The following is a 24,342-nucleotide window of genomic DNA, read 5'->3' as shown; positions in this document are numbered from 1 at the left end:
GTACGTCAGGCTGAAGGACATCACGTCTGACACAGTGGTCAGCAGCACAGGAGCACCACAGGGAACTGTGCTGTGCCCTCTTCTCTTCACCCTGTACACCTCTGACTTCTGCTACAACTCTGAATTATGCCACATTCAGAAGTTTGCAGATGACACGGCCATCGTGGGGTGTATCTGGGATGATCAGGAAGAGGAGTACAGAAGTCTGGTGAGGAACTTTGTCGCATGGAGTCACACAAACCACCTGCAACTCAACACCTCAAAGACTAAGGAACTGGTTGTGGACTTCGGGAGGTCTAGAGCAGGTCCACTGCCGGTTCAGATAGAGGGGGAGGAGGTGGAGGTGGTCAACAAGTACAAGTACCTCGGGCTGTGGGTGGACAATAAACTGGACTGGTCATGCAACACAGAGCACCTGTATAAAAAAGCCCAAAGCCGACTGTACTTCCTCAGGAGGCTGAGGTCTTTTAACATCTGCAGGAAGCTCCTGAGGATGTTTTACCAGTCGGTGGTTGCTGGAGTACTTTTCTATGCTGTGGTGTGCTGGGGGAGCAGCACAGCAAAGAAGGACTCATCCAGGCTGGAGAAACTGATCAGGAGGGCTAGCTCTGTGGTCGGCATGAAGCTGGACACTCTGGTGACAGTGGCAGAGAAAAGGACATTAAAGAAACTGATGGACATTATGAACAATGCTGGGCATCCTCTGCACACGGCCATTAACAACCAGAAGAGTCTGTTCAGTGACAGGTTGCTTCTCCCCAAGACAAGAACTAACAGACTTAAAAACTCCTTTGTCCCACACGCCATCAGACTGTTTAATTCCTCTCTGGAGGGGAGAGGGAGGGGAAACAGGAGGACAAAGGAGGGGGGAACAACTAAGCTGTAGTGCCTCTGCACCTCACTGTGCAATACCTTTGTTAATAGTCAACAGTGCAATAGACTCCATACTCGAAATTTGCAATTCACTTGTATTTTTATTTTTATTTTTTATTTTTATTCCTATTTATTCTATTTATCCCCTTTGTATATTTTATTTATATTTGTCTCTGTATTTATATATGTGTATATATATAATATTCTGTAACTCTGTAACTTCTGTCGGTGCTGTGCTTTTGGAAACCAAATTTCCCAGAGGAACCCACCCGAGGGATTAATAAAGTTCTATCTTATCTTAGTTCTTCACTAATAAATGGTAGATATATTTACCCTTAATATATGGGTCATGTGATTTGAACATGCAGGTTAAATGCTTCATGCAGTCACTCCCCCATATAAACACTTCATTGGGAGCAAGCATATATATATGAGTATATATCATTACACACAATTTATCCAAGTAACTACGATTACATCTCTAGTGTATACAGGTGTATATGTCAGGATGAAATCCACATCAGTTTACTGCGAGTTTGCTGTGATTGGTCTGATGTTCACAGCTGGAGTCAGACAGGTTTCTGCAGTCAGGAGGAGGAGGAGGCTCACATCTCATTCACTTCCCCTGAAGCTCTTCATCACAGCTGTGTTATGATTCTGTATCCTAACAAAGGTGTGTGGCTCCCTCTAGTGGATGTTGTGGAGTATTCTGTTGTCTTTGCTCCAAAGGTTTTTGTACAGAGTTTTGCTGTTTCCTGTCACTGTGGGCCTCACAGCACAGTAGTACACAGCAGAGTCAGACACTGCAGCAGAGGAGATGTTCATCTTGATTTCTTCTCCCTCCACTTGAATCTTCAGTCCAGGAGTTTTTTCTTCTCCTACTGATCCTGAAAGTGAGTGTGAGATCAGGAGCTCAGGTGCTTTTCCTGGATGTTGTCGATACCAGAAGAAATAATTAGCAGCACCTTTAGAGTAAGTGTAGGTCAGAGTAACTGTGCTGCCCTCTACACTGGACTCTTCATCTTTGGATGGAGTGAGGTCTTCACAGCCCACACCTGAAAGATGAGATGACAGTATTAAATGTGGGGACGTTAATGAATCATTTAATTGAACATAGTTTCCTGTGTAGGTGAGCAGACCTGTGAGAGTGAGAAGAATCAGAGGAAACACACAGTGATGTAATGACAGCATGTTGAGGAACATAAAGTTTGTTTTGTGTTGAACTCTGTTGAATGTGGAGGTTTTTCTCTCTTCTATAGTTCAGTAACAGCTCAGCTCCTCCCTGAATCTCTGCTCCTCCTCTCTGCTCTCAGTCACTCCTCCTCCTGTGGTTTGCAAACTTGAAACCCTGTGAGGTGGGAGGGTCACTGGAGTTAAAAATACAGGGATCTCCCCCCCCCCCCCCCCCCCATTTGTCTTCCACTTTGGGCCAAAAAGTATTCCCAGATTATGTCACCTTCGAGCTGAGCTTCTTCAGAAATATTTAATATATTAAAAAAAACAGCTGTGGTAGAATATAAAGTATGATGTTGTCAGGTAAACAATGGAAATAGATCCCAATAAATTTCAGCATCAGACAATATGTCAATAAAAAATATCTATTTATGCCATGAAGTTGTTGTGCAGATGCTAATCATGGACGAGGTTTGGACCTAGCAGAGCTGTGACGTCATTTCATCCAGCATCCCTCTCTGCAGTTATGAGCTGCTTAAAACTGTTCAGCTTTTAAGCAGGTCTGGGCTGCTGGTGTGTTTCTTATTCACTCACTATGAGTTTAGATAACTGTCTCCATTTTAATCATTAGTTATTATTATTCTCCGGCTCTCTTCAACAGCATTTCTTTATTGTGTCTTCCTCCCCTCACCAACTTGTTGCATTGGTTGTCTCAGGTGGACTCAGACGATAACTTTTCACTCAGTATGTAAGGATGCGTCTCAAAGTGTGTTTAAAAGAGAAGAACGGGTTTATAAGAGGGGAAGGTTTTTATGGCTGAAAATATATAAAAATATCAGAATAAACATGTCGATTCTTCTTTTTGGATTTTAACCTATTGTTGGGGTTCCCAGAACTTAACCCCACAATAATGGAGGGAATACTGCATAGATTTAGACAAAGATATATAGATATATATAATATAGATATAGATAACAATGAATTAAACTGACAAACACAAGCTTAAACATCTCACCCCAACAAGTTGATGAAGGCCAGATATTGACTGTGGTATCATTTTAACATCTCAGACACAGAATAACAATTATGAAAGGACGGCAGCAAAATGATTTGCTGCTTCTGAAGGAGTTTCCACAAAAGCTTCAACTTTTGCAGCCACTGCTTATCTGACTCTGATTTTACTCCAATAACTTTCTTTCTGATTAAGATTTGCACACCATTAAGCACAAAATTAGGCACATTTTAAATATGCTAAATCTGATACATTTGTTTATCAAATATAGCTTTTGCTGTTTGACTGTATTCCTTAATGTCTTTGTCCTTGAACGTTCCTGCAGTTGATTTGTGGTTGATGTGGATTTGCTGCTCATGTGAATCCTCCCACAGTGTTTCATTAGCAGCTGTAACCACAGTGACTCTGATAAAACAGGAATTAGCAGAATCCATCTGATATGAAGCTGTGCTTTGAATACCACTTCCCTCCTCTTTGAAGAGTAGTCAGATATCTGTGTTCAGGTTTTTGTACAGCCTCTTCTACACTTTGTATCACTGTGTTTCTAGAGCACAGTAGTAGAGAGCTGTGTCTGCCAGGGTTAGGGCTGCTATGGTCAGATTAGTTGTTGTAGGTGATGTTTCTGATTTATAACGTTTATCAGGAATATATTCAGCACTGCCTCCTTTTCCTTGTTTCCAGAGTATAAACTGAGGAGCTTGAAGGTCAGAATGATGTCTGTACCAGTGAAGTAGAGGATAACTTGAAGTTGTCTCATAGCTACATGTGAGTTTGACAGATTCTCCTTCTGTTTCAGTGACTTCAGGTCGTTGAGGAGTGATTGAGTCTCCAGCTGTTAGTCCTGGAAAAAGTAGAGAAAATGAAGCCATCAGACTAACATTGTCCATGAGGCTGAGAGGAGAAGACAGTGGAAATGAGGAAAAGTAGGACAGAAGTAAAAATCTACAATCCTCCAGACCAATGATTCATTTCTAGCAGAGTTCAGAGCAGAGAAAGAAATGTTGCGTTCTGAGAAAGAGACAAAAGTTCACCTATGAAGTGAGATGAAAACAAAAAGAGGTGCAGCAACATGTCTTTGGAGCTGCGGAAGACAGACAGACAGCACATGAACAACGTTCTTCCACTGCAGAAGATTCACCAGGTTGTGCTTTTATTTCCTCAAACTTTTTGCTCTCCAGACAGAAATCATCTCATTGGTTGAGCTGGACGTATGTGGGCGGGGCCTGTGGATGATTTTGAACCTCCAACATCGAAGTGAGTGAAACAGTAAAATATACAGTGATGTTAAGTATTAAACATTACTGACAGGCTGGATTCAGTAGGATTGATCACTCTTTCTGTTAGCAAATACATGAATAAACCCTTTTTCTATTTTACGCTGCTCATGTACGCCCACACTAACACAAAAACTGATTTCCATCCACGATTAGATGAGACATGAGTTGAATATCATTAGACAGTTTGCAAGATGAAATTCACAGTGTTTTATTCATGAACGATCTTTTTCGTCACTGTTTCATGTTTAGAATCTTTTCGGATGTATTTTTGTTATTAAGAAATCCAGAAAAAATATCCCAACTAAAACCTCAATGATAAGAACTTTTTTAAAGGCGGAACAACGAGTAAAATGTCCTGTTTTGGCGGAACTTCCCTTGTGCAACAGTAGACGGAAGTGAACTGCACAAATGCGGAAGTAGCATTAGCTTTGTTCCTATGTGACCGAGCCGAGTGTTGTTGTGTTGTTGTGTGTGAGCTGAGTGTGTGAGCTGAGTGTGTGAGCTGAGTGTGTGAGCTGCGGCAGCAACGATGCCTTCAGTTCAGTATCTGAGAGAGTTCATCAACGAGCGACTAACTGCTGCTGCTGAACAAATATTCTTGGAGTTTGAAAAAACGATCGTCCAGTACGAGGAAGAGATCGACCGTCAGCGCAGACTGCTGGATATCACCTGGAAACCCCAAATCAAGCTGCACAGGACAGGTGAGTGTCCCTCTGAGGGAGGATCCTGATCACAGCTCTGCGGGACGTTTCTGATTGTGAGGACTTTTTGATGTGAGCTAACAAAGAGCAAACAGAGGACAGGCGAGTTTCGCTCTGATGGGTGAACTCACTTCAACTCAAATTCAAATTGCAATGTGCAGAGGGTGGACTATAAAATACATCTTTATTCACCACAGACAGTTATAACCCTGTTGTTTCACACAGCTCATATAAACAACAACAAAATATGAAAACTATTCATTACAAAGGTCTGTGAAGGTTCTCAGTCCTCCAGGTCATCGTAGTCTAAGGAGCTTGGAAAGAAAAGTGTCTGGATTTCTTTAAGTGGCCAGGATGTGAGTGGGCGTTAAGGCATCTGGGAAGGATCTCAGAACTGGAGGCGGTGGCTTACAACACCAACTGTCTGCCACCTATAATCCAGTTTTTCAGATCCCAACTCTTCATCAGTTCTCACATTGAGTGTTTAGAGTCGAGCCCTCGCGTTGCTCCTCAGTGATGCTTTAATGGTTTTACTGAAGCAGAGAACAAGTTTAACTCCATTTTCTCAGCCGTGTGTAAACGGCAAGCAAATTCTCTCAGCTGAACCTGTAACTAATAAAAGTGAAATGTCTGTGAAAATGCAGGAAATAATGAACCTGTGTGAATGTGTTAAATCCGGGGCGTCAAACTTATAGCCCGCGGGCCACATTCGGCCTAGAATACAGCTATATCCAGTAGGGCTGCTCAATTAATCGAATTTTAATCACGATTACGATCTGGGCTTTCAACGATCATTAAAAATGACTGAGCCGATTATTAGCCCCTCCCTCATTTATCCGCGACACCTTAAAGGCCGGTCCGTGAAAATATTGCCGGGCATAAACCGGTCCGTGGCGCAAAAAAGGTTGGAGACCGCTGATTAAGAGGACCCGAGGGAAGCTCGGAAAGCTAAGCAGAAGTTATTTGGAGAGGAGAGTGACTGCCGCTGGTTGAAAAGAGAGGTAAAAAAAACTTCAGTGGTGTTGCACACTATTTTATATTATTTTTTAAAGTCATTGTTAACCCTTTAAAACCGGTCAGAGCAGCACGCTCCGTTTTGTGTAACTATTTTTAAATCCCTGTAGAACCTGAACCGTGTAAGCTAGCGCAATAAACCAGAGGAGTTGTACTTGCATCTTATGCCATCAGCTTGTCCTCGGTCACGGTTTCCTTCCACATATAGCTTTGCAAAAACTGCATAAAAAGCGCTTGCAGGAACAAAAACATAATATTCCAGAAACACGCTTTGCCGATCCAATCAGCTGTTCGTAACACTTCCCACAGTTAAACAGATGTCAGCGCGAACTGTCACATGTCCGCCATTTCCTGCCCGAAAGTGACGTCATTTTCGCGGAAATTTATTTTGATGCAACTGCTGTTTTCTTTGCAAATTTGCATCATAGGATTGTTTTTTCGTTTTTCCTGCAGTATATAAAAATTAATGTATCTCCAAAATAAAACTATGAAGACACTCAAAATAAATTTCCTGTTGTTGTAAACTATTTTTTGCAACTTTTTTGTATTTAAAGTTTTGAGGGATAAACCTCTTAAATTTCTCAAAGTAGAAATATATGTAAAAAAAAAACCCAAAAACGATTTTCAATTTTTTTTGTAGTTTATTGCACTTTTTTGCAATTAATGTAGTTACTATGGACTTAATGCATACATATTATTAAAATATGAGCTATAACAGTTGTATAGCAACTTGAAATGCTCCCACAAATGGCTCTACAACATGTAAAAAATATAATATAAGCTCTGGCAGACTTGGTTCTATAGTAGGTCTTAAAGGGTTAAATAAATATCGTCAAATAATCGAGATCTCAATTTCAGTGAAAATAATCGTGATTATCATTTTTGCCATAATCGAGCAGCCCTAATATCCAGCCCCCGTGATAATTTCTTATGTGAGTTATTACGGTTTTTCTGAATTGCTAAAACACATTTCCTTAAATCTCATCTCTTTGTCTCAAAACACTAAACACAAACTCCAAAATTCAAGCTACACACACAAAATCTTCGACTTGTCTTGCAAAACCAAACATTTGACCCAAAACTATTTTAACTTTTGTCAAAATCAAGCACTACTGTCAAAAACCACACAAAACCAGCCAGTGTGCAAACACGACTTAGCAACGATTACACACTACAGAAATAAATACAAAACACTGTGAGAGAGCTGGAAAATAATATTTATCTGTTCATTCATTTATTCTCACATTTTGACAAAAAGAAAACTGCCGTAAAAAAAAAAAAAAAAAAAAAAAAAAAAAAAAAAATATATATATATATATATATATATATATATATATATATATATATATATATATATATATATATACATTAAAAAATTATATATTTTTACAGCATATTCAGGTAACTTAATCTGCCTCAGCATCACACCTCTGTGCTGGGTCAGGCCACAGGACTTCATCCACATCATATGTTATGGTCTCCCTTGCAAGGCAACGAGATTCCAGATCCAGCCCTGAGAAGATTCCAGTCCCATCTCACCACATGCTCCATTCTTTGCTTGAAGTAGATTTTCCTGTGTGTAAGGGTTTCGGTCGTATACTTTCCATCTCCGTGCTGAGAAAAACACCTCAATAGGGTTCAAAAGGGAGAGTATGGTGGAAGAAACACATTGATAAAATGCTGCTCATTGTGAAACCAGTTGCATAATTTTGAACCACAGTGAAAGCTCACATTGTCCCAAATGATATGGGATGCTCTGCCTGCTCGCGGTCTCTCTACTCAAGCAAAGCATCCTGTAGACCATCCAGGAATGTTGCTATAAGTTCGTTGTTGTACAGCCCAACAGTAACATGACTGTGGAGAAACCCACAGCTGCTGATGGCAGCACAGTTACATTTCCACCACGCTGGCCATGCAGTTCAATAGTGGCACATTGACCTATGACATTGCAACCTTTTCTTCTCCTTTTTGCTAGATTCAACATGTATGTTGTCTTCTATATTCCCTTGCTGCATTTCATGCAGTCAAATTGCATTATTTTGACGGACCATATCCACAATAAGTGTCTCCTGGTGTTTAGGGCTGGGACGATGTGTCGACGTAATCGATTACGTCGACGTTAAAAAAAAAAAACGTGCGTCGATGCGTCGTCACTTTCAAAACAGACATGGCGGCAGCGAGTAGCAGCAACATGATTGAGGCAGCCGCAGTCGACTTAAATCAATCCACCCGAATTCGCAATTCTACAGTATGGGGATATTTTAACAGAAAAGGAAGTGTTTCAGTCATTTGCCGACTTTGTAAGGTGGAAATGGCCTATCATAAAAGCACGACGGCTATCCACCAGCACCTCAAACGACAGCATCCAGGAGCAGCTTCTGCAAAGGACAAACCACCGTATGTTTTCAACTTTTTTACCAACACTGCTTTTTACTCTTTAATTCATCCAGACACCCCCCTCGTAGGCATACACTCACTCATAGACACAGAGAAAAACACTCAACCTCCGTAAATGCAAAACTCATTTAAGCTGCTGTTTAGTTGGTTTTTATTTGTGGCCCATGCTGGCAAAATGAGTCGGAATGCGCGCAGGCTGATTATGGGAATCTGCGAAAGACGAAAATGTGAGACAGCGAATTGGCCGCAGGAAAAATGTTAACGAGGATAATGCACCACCTGCTAAGCATAGCCGTCGTGGACACTATTACAACATTGTTAAAGTGCTTATAATCGAATAAAATTAAAATAGAATCGGATTGTAAAATTAATCGCTAGATTCATCGATTAGGGAAAATAATCATTTCGCCCAGCCCTACTGGTGTTGTGAGCACATGCGTGTTCTTCCACCCTCATTTGGCCATCTTTCAATTCTAAGCAAAATACCATTTAGTTATAAGTATTGTTAAATCTCCCAATTCTTTGGGCTGAAGGAAGAACAACACCTGGTGTATAAATGCTCAATCAACAATCTCTTTATTCCATACAACACTTTGAGCATTAAAAAACGTCTAGATGGGAGATGTGGACTGGAAGGCGTCTGCCAGATCTCAAAGGCTACGTTCACACTGCAGGTCTTGATGCTCAATTCCGATTTTTTGATCAAATCCAATTTTTTTTCCGTCTGCTTGTTCACACTACAAATAAAATGCGACTGCAAACGCGCTCTAGTGTGAACGCTCAAAGCGACCGCATGCGCAAAAGAAGACGTCACACACACAACGCACTCTGTTTAGACCCAGACCAAACAATATGTTTGACTGATGGCTCTTAATATAAAGACTTCGGACTTTATGTTTCCCAATTTTTGCTTTAAGTTATTTTGTTATTTACATAATAATGTAAATAGCACATACGAAAGTGACCCAGATCGGATTTGAAAATATCGGATTTGTGCCGTTCACACTGTCACACCATGATCGGATATGAGTCGCATAGGGTCAAAAAAGTCGGATTTGATGCGCTTTCGCCTGCAGTGTGAATGTAGCCAAAGTGTCTGACCGTTTCTCGCATTCTTAGAGCTTTGGCCCCCCCTTCCACAGTCATAAAACCTAAACATCCACATTCTTACTCTCTCAGTGAGCCTAAGTTATGACCTTGGCTTCCTGTGCAGTGTGTTCTGTTCTTCCTAATCAGACAAATAACGCCATGATTCTCTGAAAACAGTTTTACTTATGAATCAGCAGTATAATGCATCATAAACAATGTAATTCATCCACAATAAAGCAGCAGTCTCATGTAATACAAATCAGTTTAATAAATGTAATAGTTATCACCTTCTTCTAAGTCAGGAGAATAATGCAGCCTAAAACTACATAATGATTTCACAATCTTTACTTAGAGGTATAACATGGCATAAGATAGTATGATGTAAACATGTGCTATGCAAGTATATCAGACTATTTCATTTACAGAACTAAAATGAGTTTGTTGTGTACAGAGAATCTTTGAGCTTGACTCAACGGTTAGGCCTTGTGAATACATCTTTGTGGATGAAGCTGTTGGTTGCAACATGTGTTTTAAATTATGAGTGGTAGTGTGTTAATGATGAAAACTGTGTGTTAGTTGTGTTTCGCTTCTGTTGCCTGTGTCCATCATTCTGGGTACAAGTGCGCCACACTGCTAAATGTGTTTTGAGTTTGAAAGTTTAGAGTTTGGTAAATGGGAGATTCAGATTTGCAAATGGTGTCCTGACCAGATGAACAGTGTTTCAGATTTTGGCATCTGTGGGATTGATTTAATGAAAGAGTTTTCATAGTTGGCAGTATAATTTTTACAATGGGATTTAGTGTTTTAGCAATTCAGCAAAACTGTAATCGCCCGTCTATATGTCGGAGCTGAATCTTTAGCCTGCTTAGAATCCATGCAGACAGGGGTGGGACTTTATTTTGATGGGCACACCATGTGGCCAATCACATGGAAAGACACACTGGGACCATACCATTACGTGGAAGAATAAAGGGGGGCAGACGTTTTGAAGACAGCATATGTAGTGCTACAGGCAGGCACACAGAGAGACGGGAGCCGGATTTAAATTCAAGCATGTCGGGAAAAAGTGAAGAAACATAAAACAAACATCTGGCTGCATTTCAGTGATACTGGAGACTGCAAAGCTGCAGAATTGATCAAACTAGCAGCTGCTTTTATTTTCAGCCATTTTTCACTGTGGAGGACAAAAGGTTTCAAACGTGTCTGGTCTTAAAATGTGCGTTCTCTCTATTAGTAATAAATGCACTAAATAAGACTTATGGAAACACAAAATGAAAAGTGCTTGAGAAAGACAACATTTGAATATTACGTAAAATAAACTATATATGACGTGTGTTTATATGATAGGCTCGCGACCCTGAAAAGGATGGCGGATGACGTGTGTTTGAATGGCAGAGATGCAGAAATGTGTGCATATAGCACAGAGCCATGGCTCAGTGTGTCTAAATGAGTCTCACAGGCCTGAATGTGCGCTTGAAGCCACTGGGACAGCTTGTGATCTGACGACACTTTCTTTTGTCTTTCAGTTCTTTATAGGTCGTATAGGTCAAAAAATCTAAATTGTATTTAGAGAAAAAAATCAATGTGAAGATTAGTTGTTTCAAGACAAACTGTTCTCTGAGTTAGTGAGGCCGTACTTGAATGATTTGGCTTTCAGTTTATAAACTCAGGGCTGAAGAGATGGTACAGAAAGCTGTGCATGCTCAGATGGAAAAAAACAAACATGAAGGAGATTTACACAAAATGAAACAGCTAGTCGTGGACAAATGTGAGGTCATCGATGGTTACAACCTCGTAGAGTAAAGAGGATCGATGTTGTCTCACAGGACTCATCTGCACAAGGCATTTTATAGAGTACAGCAGCAACGGCAGTTTCTTAAAACATCTCCACATTTTGACTTTTTCTCAAAATGATCAATGACATATATATTTTTTGATATGTCCCTAATACTCCATTGCATCGTTTTGCTTTCTCCACCCTTAAAATTAGTGACTTGAGTTTAGAGAATCTCAAGTGTATTTGTTTTCTCCTTTCGTCCCTCTAGACGTCCCACAGCAACACGTCTCCTCGGAGGAGGAGGTTCTCCCTGAGCAGCAGCTTTGTAACCAGGAGAGGAGCTCCAGTGTGGAGCAGGAGGAACCAGAACCTCCAAAGATTAAAGAGGAAGAGGAGGAACTGTGCAGCAGTCAGGAGGGAGAGCAGCTGGGACTGAAGGAGGAGACGGATACCTTTATGGTGACTTTTATTCATAAGGAAAGTGACCACAGCAAACCAGACCCAGTCAGCTGGGATCAACTTCTCTCTCACAGCTCTGATGTAACTGAAAGACAGTCTCAGGAAAGAAGCAAGACTGTAGATTCAGGATCAACTAGAAATAGAAAAAAAAGTCACAAGAATGCAGATGATTCGCCTACATCAGAGAATCACTCTGACACAAGCAAAAGGGCTTTCAAATGTGATGTTTGTGGAAAAGCCTTTAAGCAGAATTATGAAATCAAAAGACATTATAGAATCCATACTGGTGAGAAACCATATCCTTGTAAAACATGCAACAAAATGTTTGCATGGAGTGGTGATTTACTGAAGCACATGAGAGTTCACACTGGTGAGAAACCATTTCCTTGTAAAACCTGTTTGAAAATGTTTGCAAGTACAAGTTCTTTATCGAGCCACATGAGAACGCACACGGGAGAGAAGCCATATGCTTGTAAAGCATGTGGGAAAATGTTTGCATACAGTAGTGATGTAAGGAAGCACATGAGAGTTCACACTGGTGAGAAGCCATATCATTGTAAAGCATGCGGGAAAATGTTTGGTTTTAGTTGTTCATTGTTGCGCCACATGAAAACTCACACAAGTCAGAAGTCGTACTCTTTCTAGAGAGAAAATGATATCATGGAAGCCAAGGTCTTCCAGTTTATTAGATGTGAGATTGGTCTAACCTGTTCCAAAACTTTAAGTTTTGTTTGTTTTTGGAAATGTTTTCCTTTACTTGCTGTATATTGGATAACTGTCAATCTCTGTGTTGTGTAATTAAAGTTAGTATGTTGTGACAATGATATGAAATAATAATACAGTGGTCCCTCGCTATGTGGTTCACCTTTCACAGATTTCTTTTGTGCAATTTTACATGCTTTTTTTTTTTTTTTTTTTTTTTTTTTTTTTTAAAGCACATTGTGTCCTGCATCCTGATTGGCTGTAGACCATTATCAATCAATCTCCTGCAGTGTCTCCTGTACAGTACAGAATGCATTCAGCTTGTCAAATTTACCTAAATCTTCAGTCGCTAGCAGTGTGACTAAAGTGCTGTACTGTATGTTTGTAAGCTTTTTCCAACAAACACAAAAATGTCAATGAAACGTTTAATACTAATACTGCGCTTATTTTTCTACGAAGGTTTGAACTTTGAGAGTGTTTAAACGAGAGTAAAGTGTGTAGTGAGGGGTTTTACAGCCTTAAAACATCTCTAATAATTGTAAAAAATAAAGTTGGCTACTTTGTGGATTTCACCTATCGTGGGTTATTTTTAGACGTAACTAAACGTCTCTGGTTAATAAGATGGATGAGCTGTACTATCCAGGTGAGTATCATCTCACCTGAATCTCATGGAGCATCACTTTGAAACACTGCCTAGCATGACTCTGAATTCACAGACCTACAGGTTACCTGAGCACAAGAGACAAATTGCATAAAAGGAATTGACTGAAATGTTTAGCTGGGAGTAACAGAAGAGTCGCACAGTGCTTGGTGTATCCCCATAGTTCTTGTAGTGAAGGAAGATGGTTCTCTGTGTGGACTACTGAAAGGTGAATGAAGTGTCTCGCTTTGATGCTTATCCCATGCGCTCGGTCGACGAGCTCCTGAACCAGTTATGCGCTGCTGGTTTTTTTCACAATGCTGCATTTAACCAAGGGCAACTGGCAGATTCCCTTGTTTGCAAAGTCTAAGAAAAAACTGCCTTTTCCACGCCGTATGGGTTGTATTAATTCATCACACTTCTGTTCAGCTTATTTGGACTATTACTTTCCAGCACCTCATGGACCGGGTGCTGTGGCTGCACGCTACATATGCTGCTGCATACCTGGATGATGTTATCATCCAAAGCAACATTGGGCTGGTCTGCCTCCCACTCTGGACCCCCACCAATTTGCCTACAGGACAAATCGATCCACTGAGGACGCTATCACCATAGCGCTCCACACTGCGCTGAGTCACCTGGAGCACCGAGGAAGCTATGTGAGAATGCTCTTTCTTGACTTTAGTTCAGTATGCAATCATATCATCCCGGAGATCCTGGTCCAGAAACTGTCTCACCTGGGACTCTCCACCCCATCTGCCTCTGGATCAAGGACTTCCTGACAAATAGACCACAGTCTGTCAGACTCGGCCCCCACCGGTCCAGCACCATCACAATCAGCACCGGGTCTCCACAAGGATGTGTTTTGAGTGTGTCATCTAAGTGTTCAGAGAGTGCACTGAAAAAACCGTGAAAGAATGAGGGATCATCAACATTTGGACCATATACACTTGCAATACATAGCTTTTTATCAAGTATAGATAGTTTAATGATTAAGAATCTGCCCTCTGGATCTATAACTGTATCGAGTACTGTGAAATTAATATTTTTATGTATTAAAATTGCTACTCCCCTTTGTCTAGAATTATAACAAGCTGAGAACACATTAGCAAACTGAGGTGTTTTAAGTTCATTCGAACCTCTAAGATGTCTGTGGGTCTCTTGTAAAAGGACAACATCTGCCTGTAGTTTTTTGAGTTGGTTAAATATTTTTAACCTCTTTTCTCTGGAGCCAGCTCCATTTATATTCCATGTAATGAACCTCAGTGCACCCATAGATGTTTGTGTATAACTAGGGATGTATGCTGTGTGCGTCGCTTAGACAGGTGGAGAGAATACGTCACTTGTTCATAAATAAAGAGAAGGAGAGAGAGAAAAAATGTGTGGCGAGATGCTCCCTGAGTCTGACTTTGTGTTTGCATATTTACTAATATGAGTAGGCTTGGCTTAAGTGTGTGTATCCTAAACGACTGTGTGCGCTGTCTGACTGAAGTAAATGTGCTGCCGTTGAGCGCATGGTGCGTATGTGTCGAAATAAAGGATGTTTGCGGATGAGTGTCGAAGCAGGTGATCGAGGCAGTGAAAGGAATAAAGAAAGAAACCAAGGACAGGGGTGAGCAGCATAAAACCAAGAGGGGGAAAAGAGAGAGAGAAAAAAAAAAACGAGAAGAAAAAAACAAAACAAAACGTAAACATTCCAATTAAATCACTGACGGAGAGTGACGGTGTTAATTCTGCTATGAAATCACACTTTAAGATGCGATTTGATGCTGGTAAGTTAAACAGATGTTAATGCAAGTTAGTGTGAGTGGATAGGGAAAGGGTGTAGCTGATTCTTATCTGGTGTGAGGTTAATACAGCCACGGAGTGATGTTCGGGTCGCGGTGGAGCTGTCCGTCCACGTACAGCCGGTCCACAGCGATGACAGCGCGGGAGCCCTTCTGGATGAAGCCGCGTCGGATTGGGAAGAGGACCCTGCGTCGTTCCAAGATCTCTTTGGGGAACTGGTCGTTCACGCTGAAGTCCGTTCCTTTTAATTCCCTGCCGCGGCTTTTCACATGTTGCTTTTGTTTGAAGTGGCCGAATTTGGCCACGATAGGACGTGGTCTCCCGGCCGTATCCCGAATGGGGCCGATGCGATGTACCCGATTGAAGACGATGTTCTTCACAGTGTCCTCCGGCAGCTTCAGGTGGGTTTTGATGAAGCTTTTTACCGTGGTCTCCGCGTCCTCTCCAGTGGCTTCTGGAATACCAGAAAATACCAGATTATCACGCATGCTAAGAGCTTGTAGATCAATAACTGTTTCTTTTATTTTTTTATTTTCTCTATTGAGCTGGGTAACATTTTCTGTGAGACAATTCACCGACTCCCTTAGCGTGGCATTTTCAGCAGCAAGCGTTTCCACCTGCTGCTGGCTGAACTCCAGGGATTCTCGCAAGCATTTAAATTCTCGGTGAAGAATCTCCACCAAGGACAGCCTTGCGTTGAAACTGGACAATCGCTTGTCGATTGACTCCAGTATGTCGGCAATATCTTTGCCGGCTGGCGATGTTGAGCCGGGGGAATCTGCCGGGCGTTGTCTTTCCTTTTTTTTTTTTTCTTTTTTTTTTTTTTAATGTAGGCCAGTTTAGTGATACTTTCACGGATCCACTGCACAAAGCACATCAGCAATAGGTGTCTAGGTTATGGACTTATGATTATTCACATAGTGTGGAATTACTTTGGACTGTTCCAACATGTTAATGTTGGTTCTGATAGAAAGGTGTCAGGATAGACAGTGCATCACAGTTTATTGCGTATGGGGCTGCATAGGTGCAGACCAGTGAGGGTGCCCATACTGATACCTGTCTGCCAACGAAAGTGCCAACAACAGGGACATATGCGTATCAGAATATATCAGATCTGGACCACATAGAAATAGAAGAGGGTGCCCTTGTCTGATGAGTCAAATTTTCTTTTACATCAGATAGCTGTGTGTGTGTGCATCGCTTATCATGCACTGTGCGAAGAAACAGTATAATTCTTTGGGCAATGTTCTGCTGGGAAACCTTGGGTCCTGCCATCTATGTGGATGTTTTTTTTTTGTTTTTTTTTGTGTGTCCCGTTTGGATATTTAGCCACCAGAATTGTTGTCTTAAGGCCAAGAAAGATGCCAAGCGGATTTATTTTACCAAGTGGATCATCATGGCCTTGCCATATTGGTCCATTTGATTGACCTTTATTATAATTATGAATTTATTTTATTTTCAGTTGCTACAAACGGGACAGACATGACTGGGGGATAGGACAGGGAGAGAGAATGAAAGAAAGAGAGGGAGAGAAAGAAAACCAAAGGGGAGAAGAGACGGCCGCCAAGGAGTGAGCCGGTGTGTACCCGGACGCCCACCCCCAGACACAAAGAACCACCAACGCACCGACACCTGAGGGAGTCCGCCACTGGCAGGGGAAGTGGTGGTGGGGGGAGATAGGCCTCCAAACCTTGGAGCGTTGTCTTTTCGATGACGGCGTCTCAGGTTTGGCCGGGGAAGCTGCACTCTGAGCCTTCTTCATCACGAGATCCTGAAAGCACTGATCAATATAATCTTGGAGAGCCTCTAAACTCTCCCCGTTGTTCTCCAGGGTGTTGGAGATTATTTAGACAAATATTGTTAGTTATAAGACAATTGATAAGTGTATTTGGTAATACTGAAGCTTAAATGAATTTGTTCAAATCTAAACTACCATTTGCTTTAATTTTCCGCCAAAATCTCCGGCGTCTGACGTCAGTTACAACATGAGTCGCTTACCTTGTCCGTCACTTCCGTCACTTACCTCCGCCACCTCTCACCTTATCTTGCTAATGGTTTCTCACATCTTGCAGGAGCTTTCCTCTCCTCAGGAACTCTCTGCAGGAGGGGGAGATACAGGAGAGGTGGAGGAAGATCTCAGCCTGGGCGTCTATTGTCTTATGTAGTCTGGAAGATGAGTGAATGGTGGGGTGGGTGCAGTTTTCTCTGTGGTGGGGTTGGGTGGACTGTCCCGGGCTCTGTGGGGCCGGGCGGCGCTGCTGCACTGGGCCCCGGTCTGGATGGGCCTGGGCCCCCTTTCCCTGGCGGGTCACGGAGTATGGGGGTGCCTACTGGGGTCAGCGGGGGAGCTGGCCCCAGGGAGGGGTCACTTGCCCCTCCCTTCCTTCCCTCCCCATCTCCAGCTGCCTCCCTCTTCCCGCTCCACCACAACCACCCACACATGCAGGGCCTTGGAGTAGGGGTATGTCACCAGGGTGCAGAGGAGGCATCCCCCCCCCCCCCCCCTCTGTCCCCTTCTGGATGCCTCTGCCTCAATTTTATCCCACAACTTAGACATTCACATTACTCACACTCTCATTACACATACATATAGGATCTTGGGGGTGGGCACGATACACGGAATCCAAAGTACCATCAGGGTGTGCACCTCACCCCTGGCGTCGTTGCCCACCTCTCAATTTTAAATACACGTAGACATTGAGGGCTAGCAGGAGGGACCATGCGCTTACCTGCTGCTCTCTGGCAGGTAGCTCCATGCCCTCCTGGGTTTTAAATGCACCTTAGAACACACATGCATCAACACTACAATGAGCGGGTGGAGGGAGGTTCGGAGTCTTCTCTCACCCCCGTTCTCTGCGGCCTGCTGGAGCGGGAGGGCTAGGAGGAGTTGGCCGTCCGACTGCGGTCTGGAGTGTGGGGCCTCCCTGCTGCTGCGGAGTCGGGGCGGTCTGCCTCCCCCCACCGCAGGGAAAAGGGTAACACCACCTGGGTCTGGGTGCAGTTCCCCCCTCCAGGGGCAAGGGTACCTAGACCCGGTTTGTAGAGTACGCTTGGGGAGTGTGATCGTGTGTACAGCGTCTCTTTATGTCTGTCTCCACGTTGGTTGAGTGTGGAGTAAGTGCATATGAGAACATGAGGGTGGAAATGGATGTTTGTATCTGTGTGTGCCTGTATGTCTGTGTCTATATGTCAGGTTGGGTGTCAGGTGCCACCTCTCTGGGGACATCTTAGGCCCTCCAAGGTATGGAGGCCTATCTCCCCCTACCACCACTTCCCCTGCAAGTCGCGGACTCCCTCAGACATCGGTGCGTTGGTGGTTCTTTGTGTCTAGGGATGGGCGTCCAGGTACACACCGGCTCACCCCTTGGCGACCGCTTATCGGGGCCTGGAGCCTGGGGCTCGCTCGGGCCACTTCGGAGGTGGGGTGCCCCCGGCCTCTCGGCCTGGGGCTCGGTCACTCAGGCACAGCTGGCTGCCGGCGGAGCTCACGGGCGCGTCACTGCAACTCCCCCTGGCTTCTGCTCCGCGGCTGATGAGTGAGCCCTCATCTGGGACTCTCCTCAGCTCTTTCTGGGACAGTGGCGCGGCTGCCCCTCTGTTGGTCTTCCTTGGTCTCTTGTGTTCTGGGGGCCTCTGGATGTCTGGAGTTTTGATCTCCTCCATACCTGCTTCATGCCCTGGAGGACGGGGCTGTGGCCCCCCCACACCCTCTAGCAGATCATTACATGAAGGAACCTTTTAAAAAACAAAAAACAAGCGCGTCCATGCTCACAGGTGTACACACGGGTGATCACACCCACAAACTACACCCTTTTTGGCTCCTACCTCAAAGCACACTGTGTTCTGTTGATCTTATGTGCTGCACAATAATGTTTAATATTTAGTATTTACTGTCATATTCCCATATATCATTGTGATGTTGTTTATTCTATTACTCTTGTTCTCTTCTGCTTTTTTTCTTTTTTCTTTCTCAACAGGTGATCCAGGTGATCGATTTATGCATTGTTTCTCTTTCCCTCTTTCTTTCTCCCCTTCTTTCCTCCAGTCAAGTCTGTCCCGTATTCAGCAAGTGAAAATAAAATAAACAATAAAAGGTGAATCAAATGGACCATTACGGCAAGGCTGGGATGGTCAATTTGGTAAAGTAAATCCGTTGGGCATCTTTCTTTGCCTTTAGACAACAATTCTGATGGCAAACGGGACAGGCAAAAAAAAAAAAAAAAAAAAAAAGGATGTGTTTTGAGTCCCCTCCTGTTTACGCTCTACACATCCGACTGCTCCCCTACCCATCTCTCAAACACCATCATAAAGTTCACGGATGACATCACAGTGGTTGGACTCATCTCAAGGGGGGATGAGTCGGACTACAGAGTCGGACTATGAAGCGCCTTGAGGCGACTTATGTTGTGATTTGGCGCTATATAAATAAAATTGAATTGAATTGAATTGAATTACAGAGATGAGGTCAACAGACTGACTGAGTGGTGTTCAGTTAACAACCTCCAACTGAACACCACGAAAACTAAAGAACTTATCTTGGACTTCAGGAAGGGCAGAGCAGACCCGGCCCCACTTTACATTCACGGGAACTGTGTGGAGAGGGTACACTCCATGAGGTTTCTGGGCGTGCACATCTCTGATGACCTCTCCTGGACTGCAAATACCACGGCGGTGGTTAAAAAGGCCCAGCAGCGTCTCCACTTTCTGAGAGTGCTCAGGAGGAACAACCTGGAGGAGAGGCTGCTGGTGACATTTTACAGAGCCACCATAGAGAGCATCCTAACGTACGGCATAACAACATGGTATGCAGGGTGCTCAGCTGCGGACAGGAAAGTACTGCAGAGGGTCATCAACACAGCCCAGAAGATCACTGGCTGCTCTCTGCCCAGCCTGGAGGTCACTGCAAACTCTCGGTACCTCAGCAGAGCTGGCAATATCATCAAGGACCACTCTCACCCCAGCAATCAACTGTTTGAACTATTACCGTCAGGCCGACGGTACAGGTCACATAAAACCAGGACAAACAGATTCAGGGATAGCTTCTTTCCCAGAGCTATCACCGTAGTAAATAAGCACAAAAACAATTGAACCTGCTTAGCTATACCATACCGTCACTGCCATTATATTATGCTGCTATTCTGTATATATCGTACTTACTATTGTTTGAGTACTTGCGATTGTTTTATTGTACTTTTTATATTTTACATTTATATTTATTATTTATCTTGCACCAAGGGAGTGGCACTCCAATTTCATTATACTCTGTACAATGACAATAAAGGCTATTCTATTCTATTCTATTCTATGTGCAAGGGTCGCTGGGGTCCTGGAGTCTTCGAGGCGGGCGGGGCTCAAGGCCAACCCGGAGAAGTGTGCAGTTACACAGAGGGACGTATACTATTGGAGGTGGGCAGGTGCGTCCGCATCCCAAGACAAAAAGGAGGTGAGTTGGTTCTTGGGGGTGGACGGTTACTACTACTATTGGTTCATGCCCGGCTTTGTGGACCTGACCACCTGAAAGGGTGCCCCACATCTGGTGTGGTGGATGGAGCTGTGCCAGGTGGTGTTTGTGGAGGTGGAGAAAGCTCTTTGAGGGGAACCCCTGCTACACACACCTAACTTCTCCCTCCCTTTTATTCTGCTGACTGACGCTTTGAACAGAGGGCTGGGGCCCGTTTTGTACCAGCAGGTAAGGTGGGTTGACTCGGAGCAGGAGGCCAGGTTTTTGATATGTTTATGATGTGTTTTGATAAATTATGCATTTTCATGTTGTGAGGCATACTGATATACTAACGTTGTTATTGAAATTTTGTGTGAAAATAATGTTTAGTAGTTTTGTGCAGGATACACAGGTTAGTTTGCAGTATTGTGTTAAAATCACAATAAGGGATCGGAAATCAGAGAGGACAGCTGTGAAACATCTGCTGACATCTAAAATCTGTTGTTTAAATCGACAAAGAGCAGCAGGTCAGCTGATCATAGCCTGTACATTGACAGGTTCATGAGTATGTTCCAGGTATGTGGAGGGTGCTCAGGAGATGCTTTTGTCCCATTGTAATGAAAAAGAGGAGAACCTCTTCCACTATGTAGAAGAAACATATTTGGCAGGGGGGAGGTTTGCCTGTGACACCATCCATCATTGCATGCAGTTAGTTTATATTCATATTTATTGATTGACTGTGTATGGAAATATTACTGCTCTTCATCATGCAGTAAATGTTCTTCTCCGTATGAGTGTAAAAGATCCTTGAAGTTTGAACTTTGAGATCCTTCAGTTTGGTGGGCATAAATCTCCATGTTGTGGGTCGTTAATTTATTATTGTTTTCATGACACTATGGATTATCCTTCATATTTATATGTGCAAAGATTTCAACACTGCTTTATGAACTTGTATCTTGGTTTACAACAGATCTATGATTTCTGCGATTTCCTTTGGATTTAACCATAAGCATTGTTGGCTGTAAAATGCCAGCCAACTCTAATGTTCTTTACTGAGAACCATTCAAAAATGTGAAATACATAAAACTGACAAAAACAAACAGTAATATCGTATTCCCCTGTGGTTATGGTAAAGTTCTAGCAACCACAGCTGCCAGTATTTTACAGTAAATCTAACTACATTTTGTAACACATGACACCAGAGAAGACACTAAAATCAAAGGAAGATTATTCTTCTTTTATTTATCAAAATTTATTTTTGATTTCCTGCAAGAGCAACTTCTGTAATTCTGTCACCAACACATATTTTCAAGAAGTCAAGCAGAGCCCTGGCTTCATGCCATCCCTTAAACCAAAAGAGAAAAAACAAAGAAATACTGAAATTTTATGAAGGGGTTGGGATCTCATTTGTCAGACTGTCCTGTGACCAGAGACACTAAAACTTTCACAACATATAAATATCAGATTCTTTCCATTTCAGGACCACAGACAGCGATGATGTTTCCTCCTGACTGTTGGTGCTGATATGAAGTGTTGGTTTGTGGTTGATGTGGATTTGCTGCTCATGTGAATCCTCCCACAGTGTTTCATTAGCAGCTGTAACCACAGTGACTCTGATAAAACAGGAATTAGCAGAATCCATCTGATATGAAGCTGTGCTTTGAATACCACTTCCCTCCTCTTTGAAGAGTAGTCAGATATCTGTGTTCAGGTTTTTGTACAGCCTCTTCTACACTTTGTATCACTGTGTTTCTAGAGCACAGTAGTAGAGAGCTGTGTCTGCCAGGGTTAGGGCTGCTATGGTCAGATTAGTTGATGTAGAAGATGTTTGGGTTTTATAACGTTTATCAGGAATATATTGACGATCACTCCGAGATCTTGCTCCTTTCCAGAGTATAAACTGAGGAGCTTGAAGGTCAGAATCATGTCTGTACCAGTGAAGGTAAACTATGTCATCACTCGTCTCATAGCTACATGTGAGTTTGACAGATTCTCCTTCTGTTTCAGTGACTTCAGGTTGTTGAGGAGTGATTGAGTCTCCAGCTGTTAGTCCTGGAAAAAGAAAGAAGAAAAGTAGTGAAATGCAGTCTGTATATCTGCTTAATGCAGCAGCTTCAACTAAACTTTAATCCCTGTTCTTAAACTCACCTATAATGTGAGATAGAAGCAAAAAGAGGTGCAGCAACATGTCTTTGGAGTTATTAAAGCCAGACAGACAGCACATGAACAATGTTCTTCCACTGCAGCACAATGACCAACAAATAATGTCATTGGATGAGCTCAACTTTAGTGGGCGGGGCCGAGTTTAATTCCTGAGCCAATCAAACAGTTCTGTGCTTCCACAGCAGCTCTGTCTCTGTCTCTGATCTTTACTGCTTCATTTCTCTGTTGTCTTTGTCATCAGTCCAATGACACAAGAATCAGAGGTTTAACAGTGTGTGGCTCCCTCTAGTGGATGTTGTGGAGTATTCTGTTGTCTTTGCTCCAAAGGTTTTTGTACAGAGTTTTGCTGTTTCCTGTCACTGTGGGCTGCAGAGCACAGTAGTACACAGCAGAGTCAGACAGCTGAAGCTTCTGGATCTTCAGATTGACTCGATTTCTCTCCTTGTCCAGTGCAGCAGTCAGTCGAGGGTTTGGGGGGGTTGCTCTCAGCACACTCGGCTCACTCGTATCAGTGATGAGGAGAAGGAACTGAGGAGCTGATCCAGGATCCTGTCGATACCACTGGAGATTCTGGGCTTGAACTGAATAGTTACAGGACACAGTAACTGTACGGCCCTCTGATGAAAACACTTCAGCACTGCTGGCAGTAATATCATCTTCCAAGCTGTTACCTGCTGATGAAACAACATGTTATATTTACAGCTCTGTTCCACAGTCACATGTCCATCATTGGAAAAACACAGTGAGCTCAAAGAAAGTCCAAACTGGATCTGTAACGCTGTAAACATGTCTTTGAATTTCAGGTGTTCCTGTCAGAAACATACGTACCTACGAGAGCTGCAAAGATCCAGATCACAGCCAGTTTTTCCATGTTTCCAGAGGAGAAATGTTGGAAGTGATGTTCACTGGGAGTTAGCTGTGAGTGGTCTGATGTTCACAGCTGGAGTCAGACAGGTTTCTGCAGTCAGGAGGAGGAGCTGCTTTTGCTCTCATGTGATGTGATGCTGCTTTTAAAGTTTTCCTGCTTCAATTTGTTCACACAGAGCATCTGGTTCTTCTCTCTGTGGTGTCTGAGCCAAAGAACATCCACTAAACACTCACGTCTGGGCTCCACTTTGAAAATAAAACGTTACATTTATGTAAATCTGTAAAAAATAAACATTTACAGCTTGTGTAATAATAAATATAACACTGAGAAAACTGTTGGAGTCAGATTTGAAAGACCTGAAAACTAACGCAGTGACACAGATGAAGGAGATTTTGCTCCTTTTATTTGATACAGCAGCCGAAAAAGAAGCTGCTGCAGTTTCTGCTCTTTTGTCTTTGATATTTTTGTATGAGTATGATGGATTTGTTTAGTTGTGTATTAAAAATTAAATGAAAGTCAGCACTGAAAGCTAAACAGTCAAAATAATTTCCTTTGTTTTTATTCCACAGCCTGCATGGAGCTTCAGTCATTCATGGATCTGTTTTCTCTTCTCACTGCAGCCTTGCTGCTCACAATCATTTATTCATTTACTGCAACAAACTGAGATATCCTTCCACTGCCACGCAGATGACTGCCTAATTTACCTTCCTTTAACACCTAATAATCCAGGCTCCATACAACTCCTTTTAAACTACCTTGAAGAGGTCAAAGCTTGGATGGCTCTGAACTTTTTGAGCTTCAATGACAGCAAAACAGAAGTAATTACATCCAGCACTAATAATAACTCGTGCAATCCGCTTATTAATTGTGGTTGACTTGGGTCATACATCGAACAGCATGTCACAAATCTGGGAGTCATTGTGGACTCGGATTTTAAATATAATGAACAAATCAGTTCTGTGTCGTCTC

The 24,342-nt window shown here is 42.7% G+C and overlaps 1 protein-coding gene across 2 annotated transcripts; it reads left to right on the top strand.

Moving 5' to 3' along the window:
• The first annotated feature begins 4,727 nt into the window (after positions 1-4,727).
• LOC113010302 (uncharacterized) lies at positions 4,728-23,933 on the top strand. 2 transcript variants are annotated; one of them, XM_080292411.1, is made up of 3 exons: positions 4,805-5,036; positions 20,216-20,345; positions 23,309-23,933. In XM_080292411.1, exons 1-3 carry the CDS (start codon positions 4,865-4,867, stop codon positions 23,505-23,507), a joined length of 501 nt encoding a protein of 166 aa, XP_080148537.1. In that variant the 5' UTR covers positions 4,805-4,864; the 3' UTR covers positions 23,508-23,933. The 2 variants fall into 2 exon arrangements, with proteins under 2 accessions (XP_026005114.1, XP_080148537.1); XM_026149329.2 differs by lacking the exons at positions 20,216-20,345; positions 23,309-23,933 and adding an exon at positions 11,582-14,493 and having other exon boundaries at positions 4,728-5,036.
• The last annotated feature ends 409 nt before the right edge of the window (positions 23,934-24,342 follow it).

Source organism: Astatotilapia calliptera, chromosome 18 (assembly GCF_964374335.1).
Source record: "Astatotilapia calliptera chromosome 18, fAstCal68.1, whole genome shotgun sequence".
NCBI lineage: Eukaryota > Metazoa > Chordata > Actinopteri > Cichliformes > Cichlidae > Astatotilapia > Astatotilapia calliptera.
Note: the sequence above shows the minus strand (reverse complement) of the source record. Positions and strands in the feature narration are given on the sequence as shown.

Excerpts from the sequence above, each read along its gene's own strand:
- LOC113010302 (XM_026149329.2), top strand. The coding sequence starts at position 4,865 with ATGCCTTCAGTTCAGTATCTGAGAGAGTTCATCAACGAGCGACTAACT. Across the intron at positions 5,037-11,581 it reads AATCAAGCTGCACAGGACAG|ACGTCCCACAGCAACACGTC; the intron begins GTGAGTGTCCCT and ends TCGTCCCTCTAG.